At 44.4% G+C, this 25,221-nt stretch overlaps 1 protein-coding gene across 2 annotated transcripts in view; it reads right to left on the minus strand.

The window, feature by feature from the left end:
- Nucleotides 1-7,532: 7,532 nt before the first annotated feature.
- LOC115106837 (segment polarity protein dishevelled homolog DVL-2-like) overlaps nt 7,533-25,221 on the minus strand; it is a 34,434-nt gene continuing 16,745 nt past the window's right edge. The window contains exons 4-15 of one of the 2 annotated variants that reach the window (XM_029629975.2): nt 24,954-25,063; nt 24,070-24,196; nt 23,706-23,796; nt 21,379-21,448; nt 21,031-21,170; nt 20,872-20,948; nt 15,487-15,554; nt 15,063-15,230; nt 14,520-14,651; nt 11,569-11,745; nt 10,971-11,195; nt 7,533-9,598 (exon numbers count right to left, since the gene is read on the minus strand). In XM_029629975.2, the coding sequence (XP_029485835.1) occupies nt 9,045-9,598; nt 10,971-11,195; nt 11,569-11,745; nt 14,520-14,651; nt 15,063-15,230; nt 15,487-15,554; nt 20,872-20,948; nt 21,031-21,170; nt 21,379-21,448; nt 23,706-23,796; nt 24,070-24,196; nt 24,954-25,063 (1,939 nt within the window). In that variant the 3' untranslated portion in view covers nt 7,533-9,044. Of the gene's footprint in view, nt 9,599-10,970; nt 11,196-11,568; nt 11,746-14,519; nt 14,652-15,062; nt 15,255-15,486; nt 15,555-20,871; nt 20,949-21,030; nt 21,171-21,378; nt 21,449-23,705; nt 23,797-24,069; nt 24,197-24,953; nt 25,064-25,221 lie in introns of both variants that reach the window. The other variant, XM_029629974.2, reaches the window with a different exon arrangement.

Genomic DNA, 25,221 nt, shown 5'->3' on the forward strand with positions numbered 1-25,221 from the left:
TGTGCTCTGACCTCTTTCTCCCCTCTCTCTCCAGATGACATCTCGCGTCTTGTGACGGCCGGCCGCCCAACAACCTGCCCGCTTGACCCTATCCCCTCCTCTCTTCTCCAGACCATCTCCGGTGACCTTCTCCCTTACCTCACCTCGCTCATCAACTCATCCCTGACCGCTGGCTACGTCCCTCCTGTCTTCAAGAGAGCGAGAGTTGCACCCTTCTGAAAAAAACCTACACTCGATCCCTCCGATGTCAACAACTACAGACCAGTATCCCTTCTTTCTTTTCTCTCCAAAACTCTTGAACGTGCCGTCCTTGGCCAGCTCTCCGCTATCTCTCTCAGAATGACCTTCTTGATCCAAATCAGTCAGGTTTCAAGACTAGTCATTCAACTGAGACTGCTCTTCTCTGTATCACGGAGGCGCTCCGCACTGCTAAAGCTAACTCTCTCTCCTCTGCTCTCATCCTTCTAGACCTATCGGCTGCCTTCGATACTGTGAACCATCAGATCCTCCTCTCCACCCTCTCCGAGTTGGGCATCTCCGGCGCGGCCCACGCTTGGATTGCGTCCTACCTGACAGGTCGCTCCTACCAGGTGGCGTGGCGAGAATCCGTCTCCTCACCACGTGCTCTCACCACTGGTGTCCCCAGGGCTCTGTTCTAGGCCCTCTCCTATTCTCGCTATACACCAAGTCACTTGGCTCTGTCATAACCTCACATGGTCTCTCCTATCATTGCTATGCAGACGACACACAATTAATCTTCTCCTTTCCCCCTTCTGACGACCAGGTGGCGAATCGCATCTCTGCATGTCTGGCAGACATATCAGTGTGGATGACGGATCATCACCTCAAGCTGAACCTCGGCAAGACGGAGCTGCTCTTCCTCCCGGGGAAGGACTGCCCGTTCCATGATCTCGCCATCACGGTTGACAACTCCATTGTGTCCTCCTCCCAGAGCGCTAAGAACCTTGGCGTGATCCTGGACAACACCCTGTCGTTCTCAAATAACATCAAGGCGGTGGCCCGTTCCTGTAGGTTCATGCTCTACAACATCCGCAGAGTACGACCCTGCCTCACACAGGAAGCGGCGCAGGTCCTAATCCAGGCACTTGTCATCTCCCGTCTGGATTACTGCAACTCGCTGTTGGCTGGGCTCCCTGCCTGTGCCATTAAACCCCTACAACTCATCCAGAACGCCGCAGCCCGTCTGGTGTTCAACCTTCCCAAGTTCTCTCACGTCACCCCGCTCCTCCGCTCTCTCCACTGGCTTCCAGTTGAAGCTCGCATCCACTACAAGACCATGGTGCTTGCCTACGGAGCTGTGAGGGGAACGGCACCTCAGTACCTCCAGGCTCTGATCAGGCCCTACACCCAAACAAGGGCACTGCGTTCATCCACCTCTGGCCTGCTCGCCTCCCTACCACTGAGGAAGTACAGTTCCCGCTCAGCCCAGTCAAATCTGTTCGCTGCTCTGGCCCCCCAATGGTGGAACAAACTCCCTCACGACGCCAGGACAGCGGAGTCAATCACCACCTTCCGGAGACACCTGAAACCCCACCTCTTTAAGGAATACCTAGGATAGGATAAAGTAATCCTTCTCACCCCCCTTAAAAGATTTAGATGCACTATTGTAAAGTGGCTGTTCCACTGGATGTCATAAGGTGAATGCACCAATTTGTAAGTCGCTCTGGATAAGAGCGTCTGCTAAATGACTTAAATGTAAATGTAAAATGTAATATGCTGACCTAGTGAGATATACACAGAGGAGGCTTAATCAACCTTGATGTCTACTTTCTTATGTCATTGGAAATGCAATCAAAGCCTATTGGATGATAACTTGTTTTTAACTAGGACAGAAGAATTTATAACTTATTTTTTTCTGACATAACATGCAGTACCAGTCAAAAGTTTGGACACACCTACTTATTTAAGGGTTTTTCTTTATTTTTACTATTTTCTTCATTGTAGAATAATAGTGAAAACATCAAAACTATGAAATAACACACATGGAATCATGTAGTAAAAGGGTTAAACAAAGTTCTTTAAAGTAACCATCCTTTGCCTTGATGACACCATTGCACACTCTCTGCTTTCTTTCAACCAGCTTCGTGAGGTAGTCACCTGGAATGCATTTCAATTAATAGATGTGCCTTGTTAAAAGTCCATTTGTGGAATTTCTTTCCTTCTAACTGCCTTTGAGCCAATCAGTTGTGTTGTGACAAGGTAGGGGCGGTATACAGAAGTCAGCCCTATTTGGTAAAAGACCAAGTCCATATTATGGCAAGAACAGCTCAAGTAAGCAAAGGGAAATGACATGAAGGTCAGTCAATCCTGAAAATTTCAAGTACTTTGAACGTTTCTTCAAGTGCAGTCGCAAAAACCGTCAAGCGCTATGATGAAACTGGCCCTCATGAGGACCACTACAGGAAAGGAAGACCCAGAGTTACCTCTGCTGCAGAGGATACGTTCATTAGAGTTACCAGCCTCAGATATTGCAGCCCAAATAAATGCTCCACAGAGTTCAAGTGACAGACACAGGCCTTCATGGTCAAATTGCTGCAAAGAAACCATTACCAAAGGGCATCAATAATAATAAGAGACTTGCTTGAGCCAAGAAACCCGAGCAATGTTCATTAGACCTGTGGAAATCTGTCCTTTGGTCTGATGAGTCCAAATTTGAGATTTTTGGTTCCAACCTTCGTCTCTTTGAGAGGTGTGAGGGTGCTTTGCTGGTGACACTGTCAGTGATTTATTTAGACTTCAAGGCACACTTAAACCAGCATGGCTACCACAGCATTCTGCAGCGATACACCATTCCATGTGGTTTGCGCTTAGTGGGACTATTTTTTTTTTTTCAACAGGACAATGACCTAACACACCTCCAGGCTGTGTAAGGGCTATTTGACCAAGAAGGAGAGTGATGGAGTGCTGCATCAGATGACCTGGCCTCCACAATCACCCAATCTCAACCCAATTGAGATGGTTTGGGATGAGTTGGATCACAGAGTGAAGAAAAAGCAGCCAACAAGTGCTCAGCATATGTGGGAACTCCTTCAAGACTTGGAAAAGCATTCCAGGTGAAGCTGGTTGAGAGAATGTCAAGGGTGTGCAAAGCTGTCATCAAGGCAAAGGGTGGCTACTGAAATATATTTGGATTTGTTTAACACTTTTTTTGGTAACATCAAATCAAATCAAATGTATAAGGCGATCTTCTTACATCAGCTGATATCTCAAAATGCTGTACAGAAATCCAGCCTAAAACCCCAAACAGCAAGCAATGCAGGTGTAGAAGCACGTTAGTACATGATTCCATATGTGTTATTTCATAGTATTGATGTTGTCACTATTATTCTACAATGTAGAAAATAGTCAACATAAAGAAAAACCCTTGAATGAGTAGGTGTGTCCAAACTTTTAACTGGTACTGTAGGTACAGCAGATCCCCTTATTGTATGGGACACTTTTAAATGTGCCTTTAGAAGTGTTAACTATTAAAATCGTATCCAACAATAATATCAAGGGGCTAGAAATTCAGGGCTTAAAAGCGAAGGTATAACGTATATGCTTAGGAGTCAGGTGCAGAAGGCGAGTTTAATAATGAGCATGAGCCGATTAAAAACAGGAAAAACATACTGAACGTGAACAAAAACCAATATGCCTGAATACTGGGGGTTAAATAAAGGGAAAATATTCAAGGTAAGGATGAAGTCCGTGTGTGCATAACGATGGGGAGCAGGTGGTTGCCAGGTATGCATAAATGTGGGTTGACGGGACCGGTGGTTGGTCGAGCAGCGACGTTGAGCGCCGGAGAGAGGGAACGGGAGTAGGCATGACAAAAGGTGTCATTGTACGCCGATGATTCATGTTTTCTTTTAAATCCACAGCTTCAGAGGATCTAGAAACGTTTTCTAACCTCTTTGGATTACAACCAAATGATGATCAGTGTATTACGTATTGGATTATTAAAATATACTACTTTTACATTACTGTGTAGTTTACCAATAAAATGGTCTGATGGTAATGTGGATATACTCGGTATACATATCACGAAATAAATCAATTCTCACTCCAATACATTTTTATAGAAAGTTACCAAAAATAGACAAGATCTTGCTAACATGGAAAGGTAAATACCTGTCTATTTGTATAAAATCACTTCAGTCATATCCCAGTAGACCTATTTTCTTTACCTAGCGACCTGTTTATTAAAATTATATGAGCAAATAAATATATTTTATTTGGAATGGCATGCCAAACAAAGTTAAACTGGTCTATTTATATAATGAATATGAATTCGGAGGGCAGAAATGAAGTATTAAAGCATTAGACCTCTCACTAAAGGCTTCAGTCATACAAAAGGTACACTTAAATCTGAGCTGGTTATCTAGCAGATTAGTCAGAATGTTCAAGAATAGCCTTTTCCCCTTTATTCAGATGACGACCTCTCACTGTCGGTTATTTGAAAATGAAATCCTCTCCAAAATATCACTATTGTTAAAACAAGCCATAGAAAGTTGATTGCATTCCACCAGAAAAGACAGAACAAATAATGCAAGAAATATTATATCAAATATACTAATTGATAAAAAATATTTATTTGGGGAATACATTTTAAAAATTATATTAACTTTGTAAATTATATCATATATAGGGCTGGTGGAGTTGTCACACATGCAGATTATAAAAATATGGAAATATCTGCTCTACCCAAAATTGCAGCATTACCGCAAAAATGGAAGAGGCAAGTGGAATCAAATCATATTTTATTTGTCACATGTGCCGAATACAACAGGTGTAGACATGCTTACATGTCTTACTTACAAGCCCTTAACCAGCAATGCAGTTAAAAAAAAAAAAGTGTTAAGAAATAAAATGACAGGAGCAACATACAGGGGGGTACCAGGGGGTGCGGGCGCTCAGGTTAGTCGAGGTAATTGAGGTAATATGTACATGTAGATTGAGTTAAAGTGACTATGTATAGATAATACACAGAGAGAGCAGCAGCAGCAGTGAAAAAGAGGGGAGGGGGGGGCGGGTCTGTGTAGCCACCTGATTAGCTATTCAGAAATCTTATGAAGGGGGAAAAAGTAAGGAACTTGTCTGTCGGCCCTGCTTTAAAACTGGTTAAATTAAAAAGTATACCAGTTTCATTTTTTGTTGTACTTTTAACCCCTTTTTTCGTGACATCCAACTGGTAGCTAGTCTTGGCCCATCGCTGCAACTCCCCTGCCAATGTAACGGATGTGAAACGGCTAGCTTAGTTAGCGGTGCGCGCTAAATAGCGTTTCAATCGGTGACGTCACTAGCTCTGAGACCTTGAAGTAGTGGTTCCCCTTGCTCTGCAAGGGCCGCGGCTTTTGTGGAGCGATGGATGCTTCGAGGGGTCACTGTTGTTGATGTGTGCAGAGGGTCCCTGGTTCGGGCGAGGAGACGGTCTAAAGTTATACTGTTGCTGCACTGCTTCTTGAAACACTGCTCAATATAGATTCAGGTTCACTCAATATAAAATCCCCAAATCAGCTGTAACTATCAGTTGAAAAACAAAGCTTAAAATGTTTGAGTGAACCTGAATCTAGAAAATCAATAGTGAAGTTGCCAGAGAGGAAGAGGCAAAGTGAGAGGGATAACTGGGCCCAAAATCTGTCTTCTCCAGCAGGTGGTGTTTTTTGTTTTTTCTCTCACCAAGCAAGGAGTTTTTGTATGTCAATGAGTGTCGAATTTGGTCAACAAAAAAATGCAATGGCTTATTTGCTGCGTGAGGCTTATTTGATCAAATAGAAGTTACGTTATGCTTAAGTTTTTACGAGTGTATTGATACACTACATGACCAAAAGTATGTGGACACCTGCTCGTCAAACATCTCATTCCAAAATCATGGGCATTAATATAGAGTTGGTTCCCCCTTTGCTGCTCCAACAGCCTCCACTCTTCCGGGAAGGCTTTCCACTAGATGTTGGAACATTGCTGTGGGGACTTGCTTCCTTCCATTCAGCCACGACTATTAGTGAGGTCGGGCACTGATGTTAGGTGATTAAGCCTGGCTTGCAGTTTGCGTTCCAATTAATACCAAATGTTTTCGATGGGGTTGAGGTCAGGGCTCTGTGCAGGCCAGTCAAGTTCTTCCACACCGATCTCGACAAACCATTTCTGTATGGACCTCACTTTGTGCATGGGGGCATTATCAAGCTGAAAGAGCCGTCCCCAAAGTTGGAAGCACAAAATCATCTAGTGAAATTAAGATTTTCCTTCACTGGAAAAAAAACAAAAACAAACTATGGACCACCTTTACTCCACACACGCATACAAACCTCTCCCTCCTTTTGCCAAATTTGACCAGAATTTTATCCTTCCAATTCCTGCGAACAAGCAAAAACTAAAGCAGGAAGTACCAGTGACTCGCTCAATACAGAAGTGGTCAGATGACACGGATGCTACGCTACAGGACTGGGGCCAAGCTTCCTGCCATCCAGGACCTCTATACCAGGCAATGTCTGAGGAAGGCCCTAAAAATTGCCAAAGACTCCAGCCACCCAAGTCATAGACTGTTCTCTCTGCTACCGCACGGCAAGCGGTACCGAAGAGCCAAGTTTAGGACCAAAAGGCTCCTTAACAGCTTCTACCCCTAAGCCATAAGACTGTTTAACAATGAATCAAGCAGCTACCCCTGCTTTTGTTTTTACACCGCTGCTACTCGCTGTTTATTATCTATACATTGTCACTTTTTACAAATGACCTCGACTAACCTGTACCCCCGCACATCGACTCTGTACCTCGTGTATATAGCCTCAATGTAATTTTCGTGTTACTTATTTTTTATTTTATTCAATTTAGTTAATATTTTCTTGACTATTTCTTCAACTGCATTGTTGGTTAAGGGCTTGTAAGTAAGCATTTCACGATAAGGTCTACACCGGTTGTATTCGCCACATTTGACAAATACATTTGATTTGGGCCTGGCTCCCAAGTGGATGGACCTATGACCTCCCAGGCCCACAATCCATAGAGTAGGACCCAATTTATTTAGTTAAATTGACTGATTTCCTTACATGAACTACAACTGAGCAAAATCTTAAAATTGTTGCATGTTGTATTTATACTTTTGTTCAGTAAAATAACCATTTTATTTTATTCAAGGACAGCGTCAAAAGCAAAATTAGGCTTCTTCTAAAAACAATGAAATAAGTGTAAAATATTTTTTTTTGCCACCATCATTGAAGTTCAGTTATAAATTACAATTAAGGCTTACACAAAATTGCTATCTACAAATAAAGGGGAAAACACTTTAAATTTAGAGTTGTATTTAAACTGTAATACAATTGCAATTTCCCCCTTACTAGCTCGGACTTTGCTACTTTGAGGAGAAATGTACTTACTATGACTGATATGTGGTTGTTCCACCTGCGCCATCTTAAGATGAATGGACTGACTAAGTCTCTCTGGATAAGAGTGTCCGCTAAATGACTCAAATTAACAAGTGACAAACAAGCAAATATGACAATGCATTACTGACTGTGCCATACTAAGAAACATAACTATTCGTCATCAAGCACCTTTAATACAATTCTATAAATGTATACATAAAAACATGTGTATGTCACTCAGTTAAAAAACTAAATGTGGGTAGGAGTGTGAGATCAGAGCTATATAAACTATTTTGTATTTGCTTCTTTTTCATTCTTTGTAGCGTGGTTAAACAATGGTGAGAGCATAGCATTCAGTCTGGTTTAGCCAGACTACATTCTTTGACCCTCACCAACTGCTATCCCAAATACTTCAGTCTGTCGGTCTGTACCAGCTTCCATCTCCCAGTCATCCACCCAGTATTTGAAGTGAACTGAAATAAGTGCTGGTATGGTAGTCATTTTGGGTGCCAGTACTCATCATATATTTAAGCCAATATAAAAGAGTGGCCAGTAATCAGTACCTGTGTGTACCGGCCCAATTCACACACTGCATCAAGCTGACTGACCAGTAAGGTGCAAATCACAAATGTATCAGGGGGCTCACCAGTTACTGCAGAGGACAGGAGGCCTCCACAATATTTGGGCCCTTATTCAATCATATCAGAGTCTTGTCAAATCATAATGAATACGGTTATATGGACGGGGGCACCTGATCCTAGATCAGCCTACCTACTTGCTTTGTGAATACAGGCCATGAACGTGAGTGCATATCAACACAAACCCAACAGCGCTTCTCATTAAAAAAAAAACATTCCTACTGCTGGTTATCAGTAGATCAAATGTGAATGCATGAATTCATCCATTTCAATTAACAGATACATGTATACAACACTTTTCTTCTCCAGCTGGTAGTGTTTTAGTACCATATTCCAAGAACACCACAGCAATTAACCTCCTAAGTAGGCTATAGTAGTACTATGCTCCATATCACTATGAGTGATGTGTGTGACATGTTTAGAAACATGATCACAGCTATGTGACAGTGGTTGTAATGGCGTGGCACATTTAATTATGTACAATTACTTGATGAAGTGAAATGTATTCTGTTTTCATATCGTACAAATTGACATAATAATGACCTATGTTCCTGTCTGAAGAACAAAGAAATGTAGGTATTCCCATTACCCTTGATGAAGCTCAATTTAAGGTTTTTATTAGGTGAATCTTGAGCTGACAGGAATTACTCATCTTTGCTTCCTCTAGATGTTTACCAGCTTGTAAGATAAGGCAGAGATAGGTAAACATCTAAAGGTAACTGATTCCTGTCAGATGAGACACCTAATAAAACATTGGTTAACCAATGACATCACAAAGAGAGACAATGGTCTGGGCTGGGTTTAGGCTCTTAAAGCTTTCCAAGAGTTCAAATGAATCAAAGCACCTTGTGAATGTTGCTGGTACCACTCTAATGTTGCAGCGTGCATCCTTCTGATTCTGAACACCAACTTCCCCATATACAGCCTCTGGGTCAGTCCCAGAGGGCACTACTTTTGACCAGGGCTCATTGGACTCTGGTCAAAAGTAGTGTACTATGTAGGGAATTAGGTGCCATTTGCGACTCAACCTTCTGTAGTGTCTCCACTCCTACATGACGTCCACAAAGAACTCACTGGGATTTCCCATGGCAAGGTGGAAGGACTGGCGCGAGGCGGTGAGCTCTGGGGGCACAGAGCCCAGGTCACGGGTTGGGGGTGCCCCTGGAGGTCCCCCGGGGGTGGTGCCAGGGGGCAGGCCCAGCATCGAGGGCCCTGTCTGCCCCAGGCCCTGGAGGGTGTGTGGGTGCACGTGAGGGTGATGGGGGTGCTGGGGGACCATCATAAGCATCATGGGGTTGTATGAAAGGGGGATGCCCTGTGGGAATTGGAGGTGTGGAGGGGGTGCGCGGTGGTGTGAGCGCTGGCTGACGTGGCTATAGTGGCTGTGTTCACTGGGGGTGGCCGAGCCTCCGTGTTCCCCCCTCCTCAGGCTGCTCCGTACAGAATACTCTGATTCGCTGCCGCTTCCTGAGCGAGAGTCCCTGCCATCTCCGCCTACCGGTGACTTCTCATCCCGGCCACTAGTACTGCCCACCCCTCCTCCGCCTTTCCCTCCCCTCCGTCTCTCTCCCTCGCTCCGGGTGGAGCCACTGCTCCGGCTCCCTGGGTGAGAGAAGACAGGACAATGTGAAAACAGGCATCCCAGAAAAGCGGAGTACATTCTAATATCACAGTCTAACCAGAATCATACAGAGGCTATCTATAGCTCTGATTCAAACAAGACATTATTTAACCCTTGCATAACCCTACAATGTTCAAGTTTCTGAGTATGGCCTGTCAGGAAAACCCTGAACTCTTTAATTATTCATTCATTCATTAACACATGTATTAATTACACTGAACAAAAATATAAACACAACATGTAAAGTGTTGGTCTCATGAGCTGAAATAAAATATTATTTCTCTCAAATTGAGCACAAATGTGTTTACATCCCTGTTAGTGAGCATTTCTCCTTTACCAAGATAATCTATCCACCTGACAGCTGTGACATTAAGAAGCTGATTCAACAGCATGATCAGGTGCACCTTGTGCTGGGGACAAAAGGCCACTAAAATGTGCAGTTTTGTCACAACACAATGCCACGGATGTCTCAAGTTGAGGGAGCGTGCAACTGGCATGCTGACTACAGGAATGTTCACCAGAGCTGTTGCCAGAGAATTGGGGATGTTTATTTCTCTACCATAAGCCAACTTCAACATTGTTTTAGAGAATTTTACAGTACGTCCAACAGGCCTCACAACCGCAGGCCATGTGTATGGCACCGTGTGGGAGAGCGGTTTGCTGATGTCAATGTATGGTGGCATTGGGGATATGGTATTGGCAGGCATAAGCTATGGACAATGAACACAATTGCATTTTATCGAAGGCATTTTGAATGCACAGAGATACCGTGATGAGATCCTGAGGACCATTGTCGTGCCATTCATCACCTCATGTTTCAGCATGATAATGCACGGACCCATGTTGCAAGGATCTGTACACAATTCCTGAAAGCTGAAAATGTCTCAGTTCTTCCATGGCCTGCATACTCAGACATATCACCCATTGAGCATGTTTGGGATGCTCTGGATCGATGTGTACAACTGCGTGTTCCAGTTCCCGCCGATATCCAGCAACTTTGCACAGCCATTGAAGAGGAGTGGGGCCACATTCCTCAGGCCACAATCAACAGCTTGATCAACTCTATGTGAAGGAGATGTGTCGTGCTGAATGAGGCAGATGGTGGTAAAATCAGATACTGACTGGTTTTCTGATCCACGTCCCTACCATTTATTAAAAGCGATCTGTGACCAACAGATGCATATCTGTATTCCCAGTCATGTGAAATCCATAGATATGGCCAAATTCATTTACTTATATGAACTGTAACTCAGTAAAATCTTTGAAATTATTGCATGTTACATTTATATTTTTGTTCAGTATACACACACACACACACACACACACTCCCCCCCGGTGTCCCTCCAGTCTCACCCTCACTATGCTGGCTCCCTGTGCTGCCTGGCGCGTAGCTGTAGCTGGAAAGCTCGTGGTAGGGGGGCGGCTGGCTGGAGTAGGGGTTGGAGGTGTACTGGTAGGAGGGGAACGTGTGCATCAGGGGCCAGGGTGTGGCCCCCGGGAGGGGCAGGGGGGCCAGGGTGTCCTGGTCTGAGGCCCCACTAGAACCGTCGTTGTCATTCAGGGACAGGTTTGCCATGTCTGGGAGAGAATAGTGTAATGGCACAGTTATAATCAGTGATGTATGATGCATCATTTGACCTTCATTTTCAATAGATAGGACATTTTACCAGAGCTCTCACAAAATAAAACCGCAAAAAGTCCATGGCAAATATACATATTTACAACAAACAGCAACAAAACTGTAAAGCTAATGTAGCACAGAAGGCACGGCAACATCTTAAGGCTCGAGGGCCACATCGGGATTTCGAAATTCAAAGGAGTGCCGCACTAAGACAATTATCTTATCCAAAATAATCATAATACAGGGATGGCCACCTGTTGCCCATCTCTGTAGTACAGTAAAACAGGCCTATGGGCAATTAGCCACAAAGGCTTGTGCTGTTTTACTCACAGTTCTCACAGTCGCTGAAGTCACCGAAAATGTAATAGCATTGCTCTGAGAAGGTGATCTTGTTGACCGTGTGGCGGATGAAGCCAGCTTTCAGCAAATTACTGGCATACTTCCTGGCTTCACGACGGTCCTGGAAGCCCTCGATGTGTTGGTAGAGCCACTCCACCACATCAGAACCTGCCAATCAATCATCCATTAGAACCGCACACTAGAACCCCTCGGTGTTGGTAGAGCCACTCCACCACATCAGAACCTGCCAATCAATCATCCATTAGAACCCCACACTAGAACCCCCCCTGATGTGTTGGTAGAGCCACTCCACCACATCAGAACCTGCCAATCAATCATCCATTAGAACCCCACACTAGAACCCCCCGATGTGTTGGTAGAGGCACTCCACCACATCAGAACCTGCCAATAAATCATCCATTAGAACCCCACACTAGAACCCCCCGATGTGTTGGTAGAGGCACTCCACCACATCAGAACCTGCCAATCAATCATCCGTTAGAACCCAACACTAAAACCCCTGATGTGTTGGTAGAGGCACTCCACTACATCAGAACATGCCAATCAATCATCCATTAGAACCCCACCTATGATCTACTGTAGGGTTTAATCTTTGCCTGTAAATCTACCAATTTTCTTTGCGGAGAAAATTGCAACCATCCCGGTAATATCCTGGTATTCCCGTTCAGACCAGAAATGCTATTTAAAAACATATAGAAGTCCAGAAATTGACATGACTATACCACTGTAAATGGAGAAATGTGGACAGGAATCCAATGGCTTATTTAAGCAATAAGGCCCTAACTGCAGCTCTTTGTTAAGTGTTGCAGTCATTTCAGTCGCTGCAGTAGCTGACATGTATAGTGTTGAGTCATCTGCATACAGACACACTGGCCTTACTCAAAGCCAGTGGCATGTCGTTAGTAAAAAATTAAAAACGCAAGGGGCCTAAACAGATAACCTGGGGAATTCCTGCTTCCCCTGGTTATGTTTGAGAGGCTTCCATTAAAGAACACACTCTGTGTTCTGTTCGACAAGTAACTCTTGATCCACATTATAGAAGGTGCAAAGCCATAACACATACATTTTTCCAGCAGCAGACTATAATCAATCATGTCAAAAGCCGCACTGAAGACTAACAAGACAGCCCCCACAATCTTTTTATCATCAGTTTCTCTCAGCTAATCAGTGTGTAAGTGCCGTGCTTGTTGAGTGTCCTTCCCTATATGCATGCTGAAAGTCTGTTGTCAATTTGTTTACTGTGAAATAACATTGTATCTGGTCAAACATTTTTTCCCATAAGTTTGTAACAGGCTGATTGGTCAGCTATTTGAGCCAGTAAAGGGGGATTTACTATTTTTGGGTAGCGAAATGACTTTAGCTTCCCTCCAAGCCGGAGGGCACACACTTTCTAGTACGCTTAACTTGAAGATATGGCAAATAGGAGTGGAAATATCATCCACTATTATCTTCGGTAATTTTCCATCCAGATTGTCAGATAGCGGTGGCTCCTCATTGCGACAGATCCTGGGCTCGAACCCAGAGTCTCTGGTGGCACAGCTAGCACTGCCTTAGCCCACTGCGCCACCCGGGAGGCCTGGCTTGTCATTGTTGATTTCACCTCTTCCACACTGACTTTACGGAATTCAAAAGTACAATTAGTCTTGCATAATTTGGTCAGATATACTTGGATGTGTAATGTCAGCATTTGTTGCTATATTAGGCCCAGCCAGTTTAAAAAGGGACACTTTGTGATTTTGGTAATGAAGCACTATATCTACTTCCCCAAAGTCAGATGAACTCACGGATACCATTTTTATGTCTCTGCACCATGTTTGAAGTAAGTTGCTATCTAGCACTAGCGCAACTGCTAAGTAGGGTTAGTACAATGACTGAAAGTCTATGGTATCTGCTAGCCGCTATCTGCTAGCCGTGCACTCGCTTGTTATTTTAACATCATGGACCAATGTTGCAAATATCTATTTCCTAGAGGCACGGTTGTAATCACAATATACCAGTCATTTTGTGACCAGTCAGTAGCTGCAGTTCATATTTTGAGCTTCTACCAGTGCCATAAAGAGATTTGTGAATGTGAGATGAGACTGCCTTCAGTAACTGCGTCATGAGTAGCCTACACATGAGACAGCAATTTCTAGAAGTCATGCAAGTAAGTGATGTTTTCTATTGACATTATGTGGAGTAAGCTAAATACGGCAGGCTGCTAGAATTGTGATGACTGGTCTAATGTAGGCTATGAATTACACCAGAGAGTTTGCCAGCAGCATACCTCCCTGCATCCCACCGCTGGCTTGCCTCTGAAGCTAAGCAGGGTCGGTCCTAGTCGGTCCCTGAATGGGATACCATATGTTGGAAGTGGTGTTGGGGGGCAAGTAGGAGGCACTCTTTCCTCTGGTCTAAACAAATATCCCAATACCCCAGGGCAGTGATTGGGGACATTGCCCTGTGTAGGGTGCCGTCTTTCAGATGGGACTCTGTGGTCACTAAAGATCCCATGGCACTTATTGTTAAGAGTAGGGGTGTTAACCCTGGTGTCCTGGCTACATTTCCTATCTGACCTTCATACCACCATGGCCACCTAATCGTCCTCAGCTTCCAATTGGCTTATTCATTGCCCCACCTCCCCTGTAACTATTCCCAAGGCCGTTGCTGTAAACGAGAATGTGTTCTCATTCAACTTACCTAGTAAAATAAAAGTTGATGTCCGGTTCATGCGTGCACATTTTGTATTTTTTTGTGAAGGTGCTTGGTTGGGAAGTCCTGGGATACCGGTCATCGGTATTATTATTGTTTATATATTTTTCATTAAACCCTAATACTAGTTATAACTTTTCAACAATATAATCTTTCTTTCCAATCCAAATACAACAGCACCCTAGAAGTTGGCTATACAGCACAAACAGATCTGGAAGCAGTTCTCTCACCAAGGAAGGCATTGGGGATGGTGATCTTGAGCCACATCCTGTCCCGAACCTCCAGACCAGACTCTGGGGAGGCCATGGCCTTCGCCACTGAGGCCATGTCAGAGTGGAGGGACAGGTTGAAGTCATCAAAACCTGGAGAGAGATGAGAAGAGGGTAAGATTAAGAGAAACAGACTGTCAAAAAAATCTATTAATTATCAAAAACTAAGGTAGACAGAACTTAACACTTGAGGGAGAAGAGATAACTTAAAATAGCATTTCCAAAACTCTGTCCTCGCGATGTAGTTTTTTTGCCCTAACACTATACAGCTAGTTCAAATGATCAAAGCTTGATAATTAGTTTACTATTGCAATCAACTGAGTAGTGCTAGGGCAAAAAACAAAATGTGCACCCCTTGGGGGCCCAGGATCGAGATTGGGAAACCCTGACTTAAATCTTCAACAGAGATCAATGAGCAAAATGACAAAACTTGAGACTTACAAGAGAGAAAGCGAGAAAGAGACACGAGAAGACTCAAACATAGTAAATAAAAACAGACCTTACCTTTGTGGGCCAAAGACAGGCAGAGGGACTCACGCTCCGTCTCGGTCACCGAGGAGTTGGAGGTGATGGTGCTGAGAGAGGAGCTGCCGGGGTAGGGAGGGTAGGCCCCTGTCAGGGCCACAGAATGGCTCACCCACACAGCCGGGTCTATGGGCCGGATCGGCTCATCTGGAAGAACAATGGGGGTGTACACTATGAGGGGTTGTAGTCTCCTCTACCATTGGGTGGATTTCTCAGCCGAGGCTCTTTTCGCATTTAGTCTTTGCTCGATTTCTCACGTCTTCCCTCTCCTCGTTCTCAAAACGAGAAGGTCAGAGGGGAAGGGACTTTGGATCTTCGACCTCGTGTGTTGTGAGGAGAGAGGATGCAAGGAATCAAGGAAAGAGGAACTGAGAAAGAGCCTAGGAGATAACAGGTTACTCACTGCGTGGGAGGGTGAAGTAGCCCTGGGGTGACGGGTCCCAGCATTTAGCCACTGTCAGGATAATAGGTCTGGGTGGAGAGAAAAGGAGAAAGAGAAAGCGAGAGAGACATCGAGATAATTACCTTTATTTTTTCTCTCTTTTGTTTTAGGGGGTAGATCAGCTTTAATATTGCAGATGGATTGTAGCTTCTATCAATGTCATTGTCTGCATACATTTCAACCCCCATATATTTTTTTGTAAATGTATATAATATATACAGTACCAGTCAAAGTTAGGCCAAAGAGTTCAATCTTGGTTTCATCAGACCAGAGAATCTTGTTTCTCATGGTCAGAGTCCTTTAGGTGCCTTTTGGCAAACTCCAAGCGGGCTGTCATGTGCCTTTTACTGAGGAATGGCTTCAGTCTGGCCACTTTACCCTAAAGGCCTGATTGGTGGAGTGCGTCAGAGATGGGAGAACCTTCCAGAAGGACAACCATCTCCACAGAGGAACTCTGGAGCTCTGTTAGACTGACCATAGGGTTCTTGGTCACCTCCCTGAACAGGCCCTTCTCCTCCGATTGCTCAGTTAGGCCGGGCAGCCAGCTCTAGGAAGTCTTGGTGGTTCCAAACTTCTTCCATCTAAGAATGATGGAGGCCACTGTGTTCTTGGGGACCTTCAATGCTGCAGAAATGTGTTGGTACCCTTCCCCAGATCTGTGCCTCGACACAATCCTGTTTCGGAGCTCTACGGACAATTCCTTTGACCTCATGGCTTGGATTTCGCTCTGACATGCACCATCAACTATGGGACCCTATATAGACCGGTGTGTGCCTTTCCAAATCATGTCCAATCAAATGAATTTATCACAGGTGCATTCCAATCAAGTTGAAGAAACATCTCAAGGATGATCAATGGAAACAGGATGCACCTAAGTGCAATTTTGAGTCTCATAGCAAAAGGGTCTGAATGTAAATAAGGTATCCGTTTTTTATTGTTATACTTTTGCAAAACTTTCTAATAACCTGTTATCTCTTAGTCAATATGGGTATTGTGCATAGATTGAATCCACTTCAGAACATGGCTGTAACGTAACAAATCTTGTGTATGTTTACACACAGCTCTTTTTAAATACATTTTCCATTATTGGAAAGTATATTTTACATGAGTTTTTTTGTTTTTAATGCCTCCACTCAACCCCTCCCATCGATCTCTTTTTCTATTTGCCATCTATTTTTCGACTTTGCTGTTAACCTTTCTATTCTCAGTTTCTACAGATTGTAACTTAAAATAAAATGTTTTTGCTAAAACTTATATTATTGATCGATCGATAATTACCTTTGTAGAAGGAGCAGAAGGCATGCACACATACAGTTGAAGTCGGAAGTTTACATATACCTTAGCCAAATACATTTAAACTCAGTTTCACAATTCCTGACATTTAATCCTAGTAAGAACTCCCTGTTTTAGGTCAGTTAGGCTCACCACTTTACTTTAAGAATGTGAAATGTCAGAATAATAGTAGAGTTATTTATTTCAGCTTTTATGTCTTTCATCACATTCCCAGTGGGTCAGAAGTTTACATACACACCATTAGTATTTGTTAGCATTGCCTTTAAATTGTTTAACTTGGGTCAAACGTTTTGGGTAGCCTTCCACAAGCTTCCCACAATAAGTTGAGTGAATTTTGGCCCATTTTTCTACGAGATTAAGGTAAGGGCTTTGTGATGGCCACTCCAATACCTTGACTTTGTTGTCCATAAGCCATTTTGCCACAACTTTGGAAGTATGCTTGGGGTCAGTGTCCATTTGGAAGACCCACTTGCGACCAAGCTTTAACTTCCTGACTGATGTCTTGAGATGTTGCTTCAATATATCCACATCATTTTCCCTCTCATGATGCCATCTATTTTGTGAAGTGCACCAGTCCCTCCTGCAGCAAAGCACCCCCACAACACGATGCTGCCACCCCCGTGCTTCACGGTTGGGATGGTGTTTTTCATCTTGCAAGCATCCCCCTTTTTCCTCCAAACATAACGATGGTCATGGCCAAACAGTTATATTTTTGTTTCATCAGACCAGAGGACATTTCTCCAAAAAGTACAATCTTTGTCCCCATGTGCAGTTGCAAACCGTAGTCTGGCTTTTTTATGGCAGTTTTGGAGCAGTCCCTTCTTTGTACCTTCAGGCGTTTAGAAATTGCTCCCAAGGATGAACCAGACTTGTGAAGGTCTTTTCTGAGGTCTTGGCCTCCTTCACTCACGCTGCCAAACTTACCCTAGTAAAACTCACCATCCTACCGATCCTTGACATCGGCTATGTCATCTACAAGATGGCTTCCAATACTCTATTCTGCAAACTGGATGCAGTCTATCACAGTGCCATCCGTTTTGTCACCAAATCACCTTATACCACTGCGACGTGTATGCTCTAGTCGGCTGGCCCTCGCTACATATTCGTCGCCAGACCCACTGGCTCCAGGTCATCTATAAGTCTATGCTTGGTAAAGCTCCGCCTTCTCAGCTCACAGCTCACTGGTCACGATAACACCCACCCGTAGCACGTGCTCCAGCAGGTATATCTCACTGGTCATCCCCAAAGCCAACATATCCTTTGGCCGCCTTTCCTTCCAGTTCTCTGCTGCAAGTGACTGGAATGAATTGCAAAAATCGTTGAAGCTGGAGACTTCTATTTCCCTCACTAACTTTAAACATCAGCTATCTGAGCAAATCAAAATTTTATTTGTCACATACACATGGTTAGCATATGTTAATGCGAGTGTAGCGAAATGCTTGTGCTTCTAGTTCCGACCATGCAGTAATATCTAACAAGTAATCTAACCTAACAATTTCACCACAACTAACTTATACACACAAGTGTAAAGGAAAGAATATGTACATAAAAATATATGAATGAGTGATGGCCGAACGGCATAGGCAAGATGCAGTAGATGGTATAGAGTACAGTATATACATATGAGATGAGTCATGTGGGATATGTAAACATTATATTAAGTGGTATTGTTTAAAGTGGCTAGTGATACCTTTATGACATCAATTTTTCCATTATTAAAGTGGCTAGAGTTGAGTTAGTATGTTGGCAGCAGCCACTCAATGTTAGTGGTGGCTGTTTAACAGTCTGATGGCCTTGAGATGGAAGCTGTTTTTCAGTCTCTCAGTCCCTGCTTTGATGCACCTGTACTGACCTCGCCTTCTGGATGATAGCGGGGTGAACAGGCAGTGGCTCGGGTGGTTGTTGTCCTTGATGATCTTTTTGGCCTTCCTGTGACATCGGTTGGTGTAGGTGTCCTCGAGGGCAGGTAGTTTGGCCCCGGTGATGCGTTGTGCAGACCTCACTACCCTCTGGAGAGCCTTACGGTTATGGGCGGAGCAGTTGCCGTACCAGGCGGTGATATAGCCCGACAGGATGCTCTCGATTGTGCATCTGTAAAAGTTTGTGAGTGCTTTTCGTGACAAGCCACATTTCTTCAGCCTCCTGAGGTTGAGGAGGCGCTGCTGCGCCTTCTTCACCACGCTGTCTATGTGGGTTGACCATTTCAGTTTGTCAGTGATGTGTACGCCGAGGAACTTAACTTACACTACCCTCTCCACTACTGTCCCGTCAATGTGGATAGGGGGCTGCTCCCTCTGCTGTTTCCTGAAGTCCACAATCATCTTTTTTGTTTTGTTGACATTGAGTGTGAGGTTATTTTCCTGACACCACACTCCAAGGGCCCTCACCTCCTCCCTGTAGGCCGTCTTGTTGTTGGTAATCAAGCCTACCACTGTTGTGTCGTCCGCAAACTTGATGATTGAGTTGGAGGCATGCGTGGCCAAACAGTCGTGGGTGAACAGGGAGTACAGGAGAGGGCTGAGAACACACCCTTGTGGGGCCCCAGTGTTGAGGATCAGCAGGGTGGAGATGTTTCCTATCCTCACCACCTGGGGGCGGGCCCGTCAGGAAGTCCAGGGCGGGGTTGAGACCCAGGGTCTTAATGACAAGTTTGGAAGGTACTATGGTGTTAAATGCTGAGCTGTAGTCGATTAACAGCATTCTTACATAGGTATTCCTCTTGTCCAGATGGGTTAGGGCAGTGTGATTGCTTCGTTTGTGGACCTATTGGGGCAGTAAGCTAATTGGAGTGGGTCTAGGGTGTCAAGTAGGGTGGAGGTGATATGGTCCTTGACTAGTCTCTCAAAGCACTTCATTATGACGGAAGTGAGTGCTACGGGACGGTAGTCATTTAGCTCAGTTACCTTATCTTTCTTGGGAACAGGAACAATGCTGGCCCTCTTGAAGCATGTGGGAACAGCAGACTGGGATAAAGTTGATTATGTCCATAAACACACCAGCCAGCTGGTCTGCACATGCTCTGAGGACGCAGCCGGGGATGCCGTCTGGGCCTGCAGCCTTGCGAGGGTTAACACGTTTAACTCATGTTGGCTGCAGTGAAGGAGAGCCCGCAGGTTTTGGTAGCTGGCCGTGTCAGTGGCACTGTATTGTCCTCAAAGCGAGGGAGCAAGACATCGTGGTCGGCGACGGAGCTGGTTTTTCTTTTGTAGTCCGTGATTGACTGTAGACCCTGCCACATACCTCTCGTGTCTGAGCCGTTGAATTACAACTCCACTTTGTCTCTATACTGACGCTTAGCTTGTTTGATTGCCTTGTGGAGGGAATGGCTACACTGTTTGTATTCGGTCATGTTTCCGGTCACCTTGCCATGATTAAAAGCAGTGGTCCGCGCTTTCAGTTTTGCGTGAATGCTGCCATCAATCCACAGTTTCTGGTTGGGGAATGTTTTAATAGATGCTGTGGGTACAACATCACCGATGCACTAGCTAAAAAACTCGCTCACCGAATCAGCGTATGTGGAACATGTCCACGTGATCGAAGCAATCTTGAAGCGTGGAATCCGATTGGTCGGACCAGCGTTGAACAGACCTGAGCGTGGGTGCTTCCGGTTTTAGTTTCAGTCTATAGGCTAGGAGCAACAAAATGGAGTCGTGGTCAGCTTTTCCGAAAGGAGGGCAGCTAACCAATCGCTGCAGCTGTACATAGACCATCTGTAAATAGCCCACCCAATCTACCTACCTCATCCCCATATTGTTTTTATTTACTTTTCTGCTCTTTTGCACACCAGTATCACTACTTGCACATCATCATCTGCTCATCTATCACTCCAGTGTTAATCTGCTAAATTGTAATTACTTCGCTACTATGGCCTATTTATTGCCTTATCTCCTCACGCCATTTGCACACACTGTATATAGACTTTCCTTTTTGTATTGTGTTATGGACTGTACGCTTAAAACGAGTTTTAATGACTAAGTGTATGTAAACTTCCAACTTCAAATTGTAGAACAAGACACAGACTGAAAGTTTGCATATAGGAAAGAGATGCCTTACCCAGGTTTATGTACAATCTCTCTCAGCACACGGACAGCATCGTCATTACTCATGTTCTCAAAGTTGATGTCGTTCACCTGAGATGAAGCAACATGAGAGGATAGACCTTAAACAAAGAGCTTTCCAGCTCTAAGAGACAACTTATTGTGTGTGTGTCACCTGTAGCAGCATGTCTCCTGGTTCGATCCGCCCATCAGCAGCCACAGCCCCTCCCTTCATAATGGAGCCGATGTAGATACCCCCATCACCCCTCTCGTTGCTCTGACCCACGATACTGATGCCCAAGAAGTTGTATTTATCTGCACGGGAGAAACCGTACATCAGCTAACAGTCTTTTTTTATCCTATTCCATTTTATTTCAGATAAGAAAAACGAAACCTTACAGATAAGCTAGCACGTGAGCCTTATGTAGAGATAAGGCAATGAAAGAGCGTGAGGTGATAGGAGTGAGAAGAAAGGAATAAGATAGAAGCGAAAAGGAGGGGAGCAATTGAAGGGGGCACTCACCCATGTTGAGTGTAACAGTGATGATGTTAAGGGACATGGTGGAGTCTGTCACACTGCTGAACGAAGACGCCTGAAACACAGCAAAACAAAAAATGCGTACGATTACATCACATACACCGAGCATACAACATTTTAAGGACACCTGCCCGTTCCATGACAGACTGACCAGGTGAATCCAAGTGAAAGCTATGATCCCTTATTGATGTCACTTGTTAAATCCACTTCAATCAGTGTAGATAAAAGAGGAGACAGGTTAAATAAGTATTTTTAAGCCTTGAGACAGTTGAGACATGGATTGTGTATGTGTGCCATTCAGAGAGTGAATGGACAAGACAAAACTATTTAAATGTCTTTGAACAGGGTATGGTAGTAGGTGCTAGGCGCACCGGTTTATGTTTAACTGCAGCTCTGCTGTTTTTTTCACACGCAACAGTTTCCCGTGTGTATCAACAATGTCCTTTGGGTGGTGGACCATTCAGCCAACTTGACACTGGGGGAAGCATTGGAGCCAACATGGGCCAGCATCGCTGTGGAAAGCTGTCGACACAAATTTTGTCAGCTGGTAATTGTCATGCAAATAACTGCTGGTCACGGTAATTGACCGTTAATTATTATAAAGGGGTTCCACACATGCAAGCTGCTGATGAAAGGTCCACATTTTAAAAGTCTAATAAATCCATTTAATAGCCTGTACACCATCAACACCTAATATGTTGTGAAATCTGTTATGGTTTTAAAATGTACAGTACCAGTCAAAAGTTTACACACCTACTCATTCCAGGGTTTTTCTTTATTTTCTACATTGTAGAATAATAGTGAAGACATCAAAACTATGAAATAACACATTTGGAATCAAGTAATAACCAAAGAAGTGTGAAATCAAAACATACTTTATATTTTAGATTCTTCAAAGTAATCATCCTTTCCCTCGATGACACCTTTGCACACTCTCGGCATTCTCTCAACCAGCTTCATGAGGTAGTCAACTGAAGAGTTCATTTGTGGAATTTCTTTCCTTCTTACTGCCTTTGAGCCAATCGGTTGTGTTGTGACAAGGTAGGGGTGGTATACAGAAGTCAGCCCTATTTGGTAAAAGACCAAGTCCATATTATGGCAAGAACAGCTCAAGTAAGCAAAGGGAAACGACAGTGCATCATTAACACATGAAGGTCAGTCAATGTGGAATATTTCAATAACGTTGAAAGTTCCTTCGAGTGCAGTCACAAAAACCAAGTGCTATGATGAAGCTGGTTCTTATGAGGACCACCACAGGAAAGGGAGACCCAGAATTGCCAGCCTCAGAAATTGCAGCCCAAATAAAATGCTTCACAGAGTTCAAGTAACAGACACATCAACTGTTCAGAGGAGACTGCGTGAATCAGGCCATCATGGTCAAATTGCTGCAAAGAAACCACTACTAAAGGACACCAATGCGAGGAAGAGACCACAAGCAATTAAACTGGTGGATATCTGTCCTTTGGTGTGATGAGTCCAAATTTGAGGTTTTTGGTTCCAACCGCCGTGTATTTGGGAGACGCAGAGGTGGTGAACGGATGATCTCCGCATGTGTGGTTCCCACCGCGAAGCATGGAGGAGGTGGTGTGATGTTGTGGTGGTGCTTTGCTGGTGACACTGTCTGTGATTTATTTAGAATTCAAGGCACACTTAACCAGCATGGCTAACACAGCATTCTGCAGCAATACTCCATTCCATCTGGTTTGCACTTAGTGGGACTATCATTTATTTTTCAACGGGACAATAACCCAAAACACACCTCCAGGCTGTGTAACGGCTATTTGACCAAGGAGAGTGATGTAGTGCTGCATCAGATGACCTGGCCTCCACAATTACCCGACCTCAACCCAATTGAGATGAGTTGGACCGCAGAGTAAAGGAAAAGCAGCCAACAAGTGCTCAGCTTATGCGGGAACTCCTGCAAGACTGTTGGAAAAGCATTCCAGGTGAAGCTGGTTGAGAGAATGCCAAGAGTGTGCAAAGCTGTCATCAAGGCAAAGGGTGGTTACTTTGACAAATCTGAAATATAAAATGTTTTGATTTGTTTAACACTTTTTTTGGTTACTACATATGTGTTATTTCATAGTTTGTCTTCACTATAATTCTACAATGTCAAAATAAAGAAAAACTATGGAATGAGTAGGTGTCCAAACCTTTGACTGGTACTGTATACTGAAACACAAACTGGCCCCAACTGCAGGGTCCTACATATTTCATATCCATAACATGTAACTATCGTATAGTCTTATGTTCTCAGAATTACTGTGTGTTCCTAGATAAATATTATATATTAAAAGCAGTAGCTGCAGTACCCTCTCCAGCCTGGTGGGACGCTGCTTCCGGCGTCTGCGGTGGCGCTTCAGTAGCCTAGAGGCTGTGCTCTGTTCTGTGGTGCTGCTGAACCTGAGAGGGGAATGGAGAATGGAGGCGTTAACCCTTCCCTAAGGAAGCCTGTAATTGGCTCAGCAACTATATCTCAAACACAACTCAGTGTCAATGTGAAACAGTAAAAAAAAAATCTAGGTTCCTGGATATCACATAGGCTCTATTTTAGGGCTTGTTTTGTTAACCATTTATATAAATGATATAGGCAAAGTGGTGATGCTGGGCCAAATAAGTTCAAGTTATTAAACAAATCGTGGTTGACGGCCCATGCTCTGTGTGTGTGTGACTGACCTGCTCATGGTGTCATCGTCCGAGTCACAGAAGCTGGTGGTGTCCAGCTCGCTGCTCATGATGGTGGAGGCACTCTCGTAGCCTGCCAGGTGTCGCTCCCGACGGCTCTGACCGTTCATCCGCGGCCCTTTGGAAAGCAGAGGGGCAACAGAGACAAGGACGATCATGGGGGAAACGAGCATCGTCCAAACATTACTCCTTTAGTACCTAGACTAGAGCATATCACTTATATGCCACTTTGCCAAAGCGACAATACAATTAACGTTTTTTTTTTGCCCCTTTTTGTCCCAAATTTCATGGTATCCAATTGGTAGTTACAGTCTTGTGCCATCGCTACAACTCCCGTACGGACCCGGGAGAGGTGAAAGTCAAGAGCCGTGCGTCCTCCGAAACACAGCTCAGCCAAGCTGCACTGCTTCTTGACACAATGCCCACTTAACCCAGAAGCCAGCCACACCAGTGTGTCGGAGGAAACACCGTACACCTGGCGACCGTGTCAGCGCGCATTGCGCCCGGCCTGCCACCGAAGTCGCTAATGCCCGATGGGACAAAAACATCCCTGCCGGCCAAACCCTCCCCTAACCCAGACAACGTTAGGCCAATTGTGCGCCGCCCCATGGGTCTCCAGGTTGCAGATGGCAGAAACAGGGCCTGGACTCGAACCAGGATCTCTTAGTGGCACAGCGATGCAGTGCCTTAGACTACTGCGCCACTCGGGATGCCGTACAATTAAACTTTTTAGTCATTTAGCAGACGCTCTTATCCAGAGAGACTTAGTCACATACACATCCTAAAAATTTATGTAATGCCTGCAGGAATTGAACCTAGGACCTTGGCGTTCACGCAATTTTCTTACCAACTGGACCACTCAAACAGTTACTGACCATGCTGCTCCATGCTTTCCCTCCGTCTGGGCTTCTCCCTTCTGAATGACACCACTGACTCTGTCTCAGTACACTCATCCAGGTTCTCAACACTACCCGCCACATTGGGACTGGAGGAAGAATGAGGGGGGAGAACAAGGGGGATGAGAATGTGGAGGATGTTTTAGAATGCCATTGTCATTAATGGAAAAACAACTCCATGACTGTTTCCTCTTTTGACATATCGTAAAGGCATCCTGATGAAAGTAGTCAGCATTTTTCCTGTTCT

This window comes from Oncorhynchus nerka, linkage group LG23 (assembly GCF_034236695.1).
Source record: "Oncorhynchus nerka isolate Pitt River linkage group LG23, Oner_Uvic_2.0, whole genome shotgun sequence".
Classification (NCBI taxonomy): Eukaryota; Metazoa; Chordata; class Actinopteri; order Salmoniformes; family Salmonidae; genus Oncorhynchus; species Oncorhynchus nerka.